Source organism: Mustelus asterias, unplaced genomic scaffold (genome assembly GCF_964213995.1).
Source record: "Mustelus asterias unplaced genomic scaffold, sMusAst1.hap1.1 HAP1_SCAFFOLD_3161, whole genome shotgun sequence".
NCBI classification, from domain to species: Eukaryota; Metazoa; Chordata; class Chondrichthyes; order Carcharhiniformes; family Triakidae; genus Mustelus; species Mustelus asterias.
In genome coordinates this window covers 19,146-30,000 of record NW_027593106.1, presented here as the reverse complement: position 1 = coordinate 30,000, position 10,855 = coordinate 19,146, and the positions used below count along the sequence as shown (strand labels likewise).

The 10,855-nt window shown below is 58.3% G+C and overlaps 1 protein-coding gene across 1 annotated transcript in view; it reads left to right on the top strand.

The window, feature by feature from the left end:
- LOC144490325 (histone-lysine N-methyltransferase 2B-like) overlaps nt 1-10,855 on the top strand; it is a gene marked incomplete at its 3' end in the record, with an annotated part of 28,193 nt that overhangs the window by 1,601 nt on the left and 15,737 nt on the right. Inside the window, exons 2-5 of the mRNA XM_078208095.1 lie at nt 1,791-1,843; nt 4,325-4,645; nt 8,249-8,325; nt 10,509-10,637. Coding sequence (XP_078064221.1) covers nt 1,791-1,843; nt 4,325-4,645; nt 8,249-8,325; nt 10,509-10,637 — 580 coding nt within the window. The remainder of the gene's footprint in view (nt 1-1,790; nt 1,844-4,324; nt 4,646-8,248; nt 8,326-10,508; nt 10,638-10,855) is intronic.

The following is a 10,855-nucleotide window of genomic DNA, read 5'->3' as shown; positions in this document are numbered from 1 at the left end:
TAGTTGGGGGTTGATACAGGGGTATGGGGAGCAAGCGGGGCAGTGGGATTAGTTTGGGGGTTGATACAGGGCTATGGGGAGAGAGCGGGGCAGTGGGATTAGTTGGGGATTGATACAGGGCTATGTGGAGAGAGCGGGGCAGTGGGATTAGTTTGGGGGTTGATACAGGGCTATGGGGAGAGCGCAGGGCAGTGGGATTAGTTTGGGGATTGATACAGGGCTATGGGGAGAGAGCGAGGCAGTGGGATTAGTTGGGGATTGATACAGGGTTATGGGGGGAGAGCGGGGCAGTGGGATTAGTTGGGGATTGATACAGGGCCATGGGGAGAGAGCGAGGCAGTGGGATTAGTTGGGGATTGATACAGGGCTATGGGGAGAGAGCGAGGCAGTGGGATTAGTTGGGGATTGATACAGGGCTATGGGGAGAGAGCGGGGCAGTGGGATTAGTTGGGGATTGATACAGGGCTATGGGGAGAGCGCAGGGCAGTGGGATTAGTTTGGGGATTGATACAGGGCTATGGGGAGAGAGCGGGGCAGTGGGATTAGTTTGGGGATTGATACAGGGCTATGGGGAGAGAGTGGGGCAGTGGGATTAGTTGGGGATTGATACAGGGTTATGGGGGGAGAGCGGGGCAGTGGGATTAGTTGGGGGTTGATACAGGGCTATGGGGAGAGAGCGGGGCAGTGGGATTAGTTTGGGTTTGATACAGGGCTATGCGGAGAGCACGGGGCAGTGGGATTAGTTTGGGGATTGATACAGGGCTATGGGGAGAGAGCGAGGCAGTGGGATTAGTTTGGGGGTTGATACAGGGCTATGCGGAGAGCACGGGGCAGTGGGATTAGTTTGGGGATTGATACAGGGCTATGGGGAGAGAGCGGGGCAGTGGGATTAGTTTGGGGATTGATACAGGGCTATGGGGAGAGCGCGGGCAGTGGGATTAGTTTGGGGATTGATACAGGGCTATGGGGAGAGAGCGGGGCAGTGGGGTTTGGGGATTGATACAGGGCTATGCGGAGAGCACGGGGCAGTGGGTTTAGTTGGGGATTGATACAGGGCTATGGGGAGAGAGTGGGGCAGTGGGATTAGTTGAGGATTGATCCAGGGTTACGGGGAGAGAGCGGAGCAGTGGGGTTAGTTTGGGGATTGATACAGGGCTATGGGGAGAGAGCGGGGCAGTGGGATTAGTTTGGGGATTCATACAGGGCTATGGGGAGAGAGCGGAGCAGTGGGGTTAGTTTGGCGATTGATACAGGGCTATGGGGAGAGAGCGGGGCAGTGGGATTATTTTGGGGATTGATACAGGGCTATGGGGAGAGAGCGGGGCAGTGGGATTGGTTTGGGGATTGATACAGGGCTATGGGGAGAGAGCGGGGCAGTGGGATTAGTTTGGGGATTGATACAGGGTTATGGGGAGAGGGCGGGGCAGTGAGGTTAGTTTGGGGATTGATACAGGCCTATGGGGAGAGAGCGGGGCAGTGGGATTAGTTTGGGGATTGATACAGAGCTATGGGGAGAGAGTGGGGCAGTGGGATTAGTCCGGGGATTGATACAGGGCTATGGGGAGAGGGCGGGGCAGTGGGATTAGTTTGGGGATGATACAGGACTATGGGGAGAGGGCGGGGCAGTGGGATTAGTTTGGGGATGATACAGGGCTATGGGAGAGCGCGGGGCCGAACAGCCTGAAGGGGCCCCAATCACCTCCTGCTCCCAGAGACTTGTGACAATGATCCAGTCTGGATACAAGGTGCTTCCCGTGTTGTTCCTGACCCAATGTTGTCCATGATTGCAGGTGGCGCAAGTGTGACCAAATAGAACTGAAACGACAGGAACGGCTGGCAAATGGTAAGAATTCTTATTATAACACCAGGGATTGGATACAGAGTAAAACCCCCGCTGCCCTGTCCCCATCAAACACTCCCAGGACAGGTACAGCACGGGGTTAGATACAGAGTAAAGCTCCCTCTACACTGTCCCCATCAAACACTCCCAGGACAGGTACAGCACGGGGTTAGATACAGAGTAAAGCTCCCTCTACACTGTCCCCATCAAACACTCCCAGGACAGGTACAGCACGGGGTTAGATACAGAGTAAAGCTCCCTCTACACTGTCCCCATCAAACACTCCCAGGACAGGTACAGCACGGGGTTAGATACAGAGTAAAGCTCCCTCTACACTGTCCCCATCAAACACTCCCAGGACAGGTACAACACAGGGTTAGATACAGAGTAAAGCTTCCTCTACACTGTCCCCCATCAAACACTCCCAGGACAGGTACAGCACGGGGTTAGATACAGAGTAAAGCTCCCTCTACACTGTCCCCCATCAAACACTCCCAGGACAGGTACAGCACGGGGTTAGTTACAGAGTAAAGCTCCCTCTACACTGTTCCCATCAAACACTCCCAGGACAGGTACAGCACGGGGTTAGATACAGAGTAAAGCTTCCTCTACACTGTCCCCCATCAAACACTCCCAGGACAGGTACAGCACAGGGTTAGTTACAGAGTAAAGCTCCCTCTACACTGTCCCCATCAAACACTCCCAGGACAGGTACAGCACGGGGTTAGATACAGAGTAAAGCTTCCTCTACACTGTCCCCATCAAACACTCCCAGGACAGGTACAGCACGGGGTTAGATACAGAGTAAAGCTCCCTCTACACTGTCCCCCATCAAACACTCCCAGGACAGGTACAGCACGGGGTTAGATACAGAGTAAAGCTCCCTCTACACTGTCCCCCATCAAACACTCCCAGGACAGGTACAGCACGGGGTGAGATACAGAGTAAAGCTCCCTCTACACTGTCCCCCATTAAACACTCCCAGGACAGGTACAGCACGGTGTTAGATACAGAGTATAGCTCCCTCTACACTGTCCCCATCAAACACTCCCAGGACAGGTACAGCACGGGGTTAGATACAGAGTAAAGCTCCCTCTACACTGTCCCCATCAAACACTCCCGGGACAGGTACAGCACGGGGTTAGATAAAGAGTAAAGCTCCCTCTACACTGTCCCCCATCAAACACTCCCAGGACAGGTACAGCACGGGGTTAGATACAGAGTAAAGCTCCCTCTACACTGTCCCCCATCAAACACTCCCAGGACAGGTACAGCACGGGGTTAGATACAGAGTAAAGCTCCCTCTACACTGTCCCCCATCAAACACTCCCAGGACAGGTACAGCACGGGGTTAGATACAGAGTAAAGCTCCCTCTACACTGTCCCCATCAAACACTCCCAGGACAGGTACAGCACGGGGTTAGATACAGAGTAAAGCTCCCTCGACACTGTCCCCATCAAACACTCCCAGGACAGGTACAGCACGGGGTTAGATACAGAGTAAAGCCCCCTCTACACTGTCCCCATCAAACACTCCCAGGACAGGTACAGCACGGGGTTAGATACAGAGTAAAGCTCCCTCTACACTGTCCCCCATCAAACACTCCCAGGACAGGTACAGCACGGGGTTAGATACAGAGTAAAGCTCCCTCTACACTGTCCCCATCAAACACTCCCAGGACAGGTACAGCACGGGGTTAGATACAGAGTAAAGCTCCCTCGACACTGTCCCCATCAAACACTCCCAGGACAGGTACAGCACGGGGTTAGATACAGAGTAAAGCTCCCTCTACACTGTCCCCATCAAACACTCCCAGGACAGGTACAGCACGGGGTTAGATACAGAGTAAAGCTCCCTCTACACTGTCCCCCATCAAACACTCCCAGGACAGGTACAGCACAGGGTTAGATACAGAGTAAAGCTCCCTCTACACTGTCCCCATCAAACACTCCCAGGACAGGTACAGCATGGGGTTAGATACAGAGTAAAGCTCCCTCTACACTGTCCCCCATCAAACACTCCCAGGACAGGCACAGCACGGGGTTAGATACAGAGTAAAGCGGTGTATTATTACCTCACTCTGTTAGTGCGGTGAAACATGCCAAGCTGCTTCCAGGATTTTAAATCAGACGCAGTTTGACACGGAGAAGCTCAGGGTTTATTGGAGGCTGGCGACGAATGTTCAGTTTTAAGGATGGTGTTGAATGAGGAGAGCGAGGGGGGACAGGGAGGTGACAGAGGGAATTCCAGAGCTGGGGGATCTCTCGCCGTGTGTGGATTGGTGGAATTGGGTGGGAGTGCGCGAGGGGGGAATGAGCGGTGTCCGTGCCCGGCGCAGAGTCGGAGGGGGTGTTCTGTTTGCTGGCGTGGCTGCTGAGAGTGAGGAGGGGTATTTAATGACAGTGGCAATGCCCCCCTCCCGCTCTGCCCTGGCCTGACTAACCGGTGCCCCCTCTTTCACCCCCCCCCAACCCCACGTGCAGTGCGCAAGAGGAGCCGGATCACCATCCTCCCGGCGATCGACACCCGGCCAGTGATGGGGAAGGATGATGAGGAGTGGCTGCCGGATTCTCGGGGCTACGCAGCCTATGAGTACATGCTGGAGGCGGCGGTGGAGGAGGTGCAGGTGAAGAATGGCGAGGCCTCGCTGGCTCCGGTGGAGAGCCTGGGAGCCGCCGACACGCAGCTGCAGCGCAAATCCATCCGTCGCACCGCTCGCCAGTGGTCCTACTACGCCCTGTTCGAGGAATCGGAGCCGTCCGACTCCGAGACTGATTCCAAACTACCCCACAGCGCCCTGAAAGGTGGGTACCGGAGCGGGGTGAGGGGGTGAGGAGAGAGAGGCTTTCAGGGGGTGGCAGTTTCGGGGATGAGGGGGCAGTGAGTTTCTTGGGGAGAGGCGTTTGGGGGAGGGCGTCTCGGTGGGGCAGGGGTTTCAGGGGCTGCAGGGGTTTCGGGGAAGAGGGGGTTTTGGGGAGAGGGGTTCTCGGCGGAAGGGGAATTCGGGAGAGAGGGGGTTTTGGGGGAGAGTGGGTTTCGGGGGGAGTTTGGGTGAGGGGAGTGGGTTTGGGGTTGTGGGGAGGGGGTTTGTGGGGGAGGGGAGGGGGTTTGGGATTGTGGGCAGGGGGTTTGTAGGAGAGGGTTTGGGGTTGGGGGGAGGGGAGTGGGTTTGGTGTTGTTGTGAGGGGTTTGGGGGGAAGGGAGGAGAGGGGGAGGGGGTTTCGGGGGGGTGATGGTTTAGGGGAAGGGGGTGGGGCGGTTTCGGGGTGAGGGGGTCTCGGGGGTTGAGGGGGTTTCAGGGGAAGGTTTTTGGAGGGGCTGAGGAGGTTTCGGGGCAGTGAGTTTCTTGGGGAGGAGGTTTCAAGGGGAGGGGCTTTGGGGTTTGGGGGAGGGGCTTTTGGGGGGGAGGAGCTCACGAGGGGGAGGGATTTCGGGGAAGAGGGGGTTTCGTGGGGAGGGGGTTTTGATGGCAGGGGAATTTGGGGGGAGAGTGGGTTTCGGGGGAGTTTGGGGGAGGGAAGGGGGTTTGGGGTTGTGGGGGGAGGGGAGGTGGTTTGGGGTTGTGGGGGGAGGGGAGGGGGTTTGGGGTTGTAGGGTGGGGTTTGGGGGGAGGGGGGGCGCTTGGGGTTGTGGGGAAGGGTTTGGGGGGAGGGGAGGGGGTTTGGTGTTGTGGGGAGGGGTTTGGGCGGGGGGCAGGGGGTTTGGGGTTGTGGGGACGGGTTGGGAGGGGAGGGTGTTTGGGGTTGTGGGGAGGGTTTTTGGGGTTGGGGGAGGGGGTTTGGGGTTGTGGGGAGGGGTTTGGGGGGAGGGGGTTTGGGGTTGTGGGGGGGGGTTTGGCAGGAGGGGAGGGAGTTTGGGGTTGTGGGGAGGGGTTGAGAGGGGAGGGAGTTTGGGGTTGTGGGGAGGGGTTTGGCGGGTGGGAGGGAGTTTGGGGTTGTGGGGAGGGGTTTGGCGGGTGGGAGGGGGTTTGGGGTTGTGGGGAGGGGTTTGGCAGGGTGGGAGGGGGTTGGGGTTGTGGGGAGGGGTTTGGGTTGTGGGGAGGGGTTTGGGGTTGGGGGAGGGGTTTGGCAGGGTGGGAGGGGGTTTGGGGTTGTGGGGAGGGGTTTGGGATTGTGGGGAGGGGTTTGGCAGGGTGGGAGGGGGTTTGGGGTTGTGGGGAGGGGTTTGGGGTTGTGGGGAGGGGTTTGGGGTTGTGGGGAGGGGGTTGGGGGAGGGGTTTGGGGTTGTGGGGAGGGGTTTGGCAGGGTGGGGAGGGGTTTGGGGTTGTGGGGAGGGGTTTGGCAGGGTGGGAGGGGGTTTGGGGTTGTGGGGAGGGGTTTGGGGTTGTGGGGAGGGGTTTGGGGTTGTGGGGAGGGGTTTGGCAGGGTGGGAGGGGGTTTGGGGTTGTGGGGAGGGGTTTGGGGTTGTGGGGAGGGGTTTGGGGTTGTGGGGAGGGGTTTGGGGTTGTGGGGAGGGGTTTGGCAGCGTGGGAGGGGGTTTGGGGTTGTGGGGAGGGGTTTGGGGTTGTGGGGAGGGGTTTGGCAGGGTGGGGAGGGGGTTTGGGGTTGTGGGGAGGGGTTTGGGGTTGTGGGGAGGGGTTTGGGGTTGTGGGGAGGGGTTTGGGGTTGTGGGGAGGGGTTTGGGGTTGTGGGGAGGGGTTTGGCAGGGTGGGAGGGGGTTTGGGGTTGTGGGGAGGGGTTTGGGGTTGTGGGGAGGGGTTTGGGGTTGTGGGGAGGGGTTTGGCAGGGTGGGAGGGGGTTTGGGGTTGTGGGGAGGGGTTTGGGGTTGTGGGGAGGGGTTTGGCAGGGTGGGGAGGGGGTTTGGGGTTGTGGGGAGGGGTTTGGGGTTGTGGGGAGGGGTTTGGGGTTGTGGGGAGGGGTTTGGGGTTGTGGGGAGGGGTTTGGGGTTGTGGGGAGGGGTTTGGGGTTGTGGGGAGGGGTTTGGGGTTGTGGGGAGGGGTTTGGGGTTGTGGGGAGGGGTTTGGCAGGGTGGGAGGGGGTTTGGGGTTGTGGGGAGGGGTTTGGCGGTGGGGAGGGGTTTGGGGTTGTGGGGAGGGGTTTTGGGGTTGTGGGGAGGGGTTTTGCGGTGGGGAGGGGTTTGGGGTTGTGGGGAGGGGTTTGGGGTTGTGGGGAGGGGTTTGGCGGTGGGGAGGGGTTTGGGGTTGTGGGGAGGGGTTTGGCAGGGTGGGAGGGGGTTTGGGTTGTGGGGAGGGGTTTGGGGTTGTGGGGAGGGGTTTGGGGTTGTGGGGAGGGGTTTGGCAGGAGGGGAGGGGGTTTGGGGTTGTGGGGAGGGGTTTGGGGTTGTGGGGAGGGGTTTGGGGTTGTGGGGAGGGGTTTGGCAGGGTGGGGAGGGGTTTGGGGTTGTGGGGAGGGGTTTGGGGTTGTGGGAGGGGGTTTGGGTTGTGGGGAGGGGTTTGGGGTTGTGGGAGGGGGTTTGGGGTTGTGGGGAGGGGTTTGGCAGGGTGGGAGGGGTTTTGGGTTGTGGGGAGGGGTTTGGCAGGGTGGGAGGGGGTTTGGGGTTGTGGGGAGGGGTTTTGGGTTGTGGGGAGGGGTTTGGCAGGGTGGGAGGGGTTTGGGGTTGTGGGGAGGGGTTTGGGGTTGTGGGGAGGGGTTTGGGGTTGTGGGGAGGGGTTTGGCAGGGTGGGAGGGGGTTTGGGTTGTGGGGAGGGGTTTGGCAGGGTGGGAGGGGTTTTGGGTTGTGGGGAGGGGTTTGGGGTTGTGGGGAGGGGTTTGGGGTTGTGGGGAGGGGTTTGGGGTTGTGGGGAGGGGTTTGGGGTTGTGGGGAGGGGTTTGGCAGGGTGGGAGGGGGTTTGGGGTTGTGGGGAGGGGTTTGGGGTTGTGGGGAGGGGTTTGGGGTTGTGGGGAGGGGTTTGGCGGTGGGGGAGGGGTTTGGGGTTGTGGGGAGGGGTTTGGGGTTGTGGGGAGGGGTTTGGGGTTGTGGGGAGGGGTTTGGCGGGTGTGGGGAGGGGTTTGGCAGGGTGGGAGGGGGTTTGGGGTTGTGGGGAGGGGGTTTGGGTTGTGGGGAGGGGTTTGGGTTGTGGGGAGGGGGTTTGGGTTGTGGGGAGGTGTTGTGGGGAGGGGTTTGGCAGGGTGGGAGGGGGTTTGGGGTTGTGGGGAGGGGTTTGGCAGGGTGGGAGGGGGTTTGGGGTTGTGGGGAGGGGGTTTGGGTTGTGCGGAGGGGTTTGGGTTGTGGGGAGGGGTTTGGGTTGTGGGGAGGGGTTTGGCGGTGGGGAGGGGGTTTGGGGTTGTGGGGAGTGGGTTTGGGGTTGTGGGGAGGGGTTTGGCAGGGGGGGAGGGGTTTGGGGTTGTGGGGAGGGGTTTGGCAGGGGGGGAGGGGTTTGGGGTTGTGCTGAGCGGGACATGGTGAGGGTGGTGTGAGTTATTTTCCCGTCTCTCTGATGCTGACCCTCTCGCTGTCCTGACCTTCAGATGACCTGCAGTCTATAATGGATGACCATGGGCGGCTGAAACCCTTACAACTCAAATCCCGCAAGAGCAGAGAAAAGGTGAGTGTGCTCATTGATTCATTCCCTGGGACATGGGCCTCGCCGGCCCAGCATTTACCCCCATCCCTAACTGCCCCTTGAGAAGGGGGTGGGGGAGCCGCCATCTTCAACCCGCTGCAGTCCCCGTGTGGTGTAGGTACACCCACTGTGCTGTTAGGGAGGGAGTTCCAGGATTTTGACCCCAGCGACAGTGAAGGAATGGCCGATATATTTCCAAGTCGGGCTGGTGAGTGACTCAGAGGGGAGCCGCCAGGTGGGGGTGTTCCCAGGTACCTGCTGCCCTTGTCCTTCTAGATGGTAGAGGTGGTGGGTTTGGAAGGTGCTGCCTAAGGAGCCTTGGTGAGTTGCTGCAGTGCATCTTGTAGATGGTACACACGGCTGTCACTGTGCGTCGGTGGTGGAGGGAGTGAATGTTTGTGGTTAGCGTGTCGATCGAGCGGGGCTGCTTTGTCCTGGATGGGGTCGAGCTTCTCGAGTGTTGTTGGAGCCGCACCCATCCAGGCGAGTGGGGAGTGTTCCATCACACTCCTGACTTGTGCCTTGTAGATAGTGGACAGGCTTTGGGGAGTCAGGAGGTGAGTTACTCTCCGCAGGATTCCCAGCCTCTGACCTGCTCTGGGAGCCACAGTATTTATACGGCTGGGTCCAGCTCAGTTTCTGGTCAATGGGAACCCCCAGGATGTTGATAGTGGGGGATTCAGTGATGGTGACCCCCAGGATGTTGAGAGTGGGGGTTTCAGTGATGGTGACCCCCAGGATGTTGATAGTGGGGGTTTCAGTGATGGTGACCCCCAGGATGTTGATAGTGGGGGATTCAGTGATGGTAACCCCCAGGATGTTGATAGTGGGGGATTCAGTGATGGTAACCCCCAGGATGTTGATAGTGGGGGATTTAGTGATGGTAACCCCCAGGATGTTGATAGTGGGGGTTTCAGTGATGGGAACCCCCAGGATGTTGATAGTGGGGGGATTCAGTGATGGTAATGCCTTTGAATGTGAAGGGGGTGATGGTTAGATCCTCTCCTGTTGGAGATGCCTGGTGCTGTGTGGTACCGATGGTGTGAGGGAAGCGGGTAGTGTTGGTGGACTCTGGTTAACCCATAGAAACGGAGATATTAACTTGTGGAAAGAGATTTCAGAGCGGTTCTGTTCTGCATTTTCAGGGAATCAGCAAAAGGGGCGACAGGGACTTGGGGACGTTCCTCCCCCTGTGAGTGGTTAGGGTCTGGAACACACAGCCTGAGAGTGTGGGGGAGGCAGATTCGATCGAGGTTGATATGAGAGGGCTGGCAGCGTGTGAGAGTGATGGGTGGGGAGCGGGGGTGGGTGAGGAGGAGCTGACAGCCTTAATGTTTGGTTTGATTTGATTTGATTTATTGTTGTCACGTGTATTAACATACAGTGAAAAGTATTGTTTCTTGCGCGCTATCCAGACAAAGCACACCGTTCATAGAGAAGGAAAGGAGAGGGTGCAGAATGTAGTGTTACAGTCATAGCTAGGGTGTAGAGAAAGATCAACTCAATGCGAGGTAGGTCCATTCAAAAGTCTGACAGCAGCAGGGAAGAAGCTGTTCTTGAGTCGGTCGGTACGTGACCTCAGACTTTTGTATCTTTTTCCTGACGGAAGAAGGTGGAAGAGAGAATGTCCGGGGTGTGTGGGGTCCTTAATTATGCCGGCTGCTTTTCCCGAGGCAGCGGGAAGTGTAGACAGAGTCAATGGATGGGAGGCTGGTTTGCGTGATGGATTGGGCTACATTCACGACCTTTTGTAGTTCCTTGCGGTCTTGGGCAGAGCAGGAGCCCCAGACCAAGCTGTGATACAACCAGAAAGAACGCTTTCTATGGGGCATCTGTGAAAGTTGGTGAGAGTCGTAGCGGACATGCCAAATTTCCTTAGTCTTCTGAGAAAGTAGAGGTGTTGGTGGGGCTTTCTTAACTATAGTGTCGGCATGGGGGGGACCAGGGCAGGTTGTTGGTGATCTGGGCACCTAAAAACCTGAAGTTCTCGACCCTTTCTACTTTGTCCCCGTTGATGTAGACAGGAGCATGTTCTCCTTTACGCTTCCTGAAGTCGATGACAATCTCCTTTGTTTTGTTGACATTGAGGGAGAGATTATTGTTGCCGCACCAGATTCTCTGTCTCATTCCTGTTCTCTTCCTGTGTCTACCCCCCGCTCTCCCAGGACCGCCCGGTGCTGCTGAGTAAGCAGGAGCAGCTGGTGCTGAGTCCACTCAGTCCGTTCACCAACAGTAACAGCGGCAGGCAGAAGGGACCATCGGACGGAGTGCACCGGATACGCGTGGACTTCAAGGTGAGCCGGCGGCGACAGGAGTGAAACGTACGGAGCACGGGCCATCGTGGGCTTGGCTCTCCCGAGTCCACAGAATCCGTAGCATCCCTGCACTGCAGACTGAGGCCATTCGGCCCATCGAGTCTCCACCTGCAGTCCGAAAAAGCACTCTGCCGAGGCCCACCCCTCTTGCCCTATCCCCATAACCCCACACTTTTACCCTGGCCAGTCCGACTCCC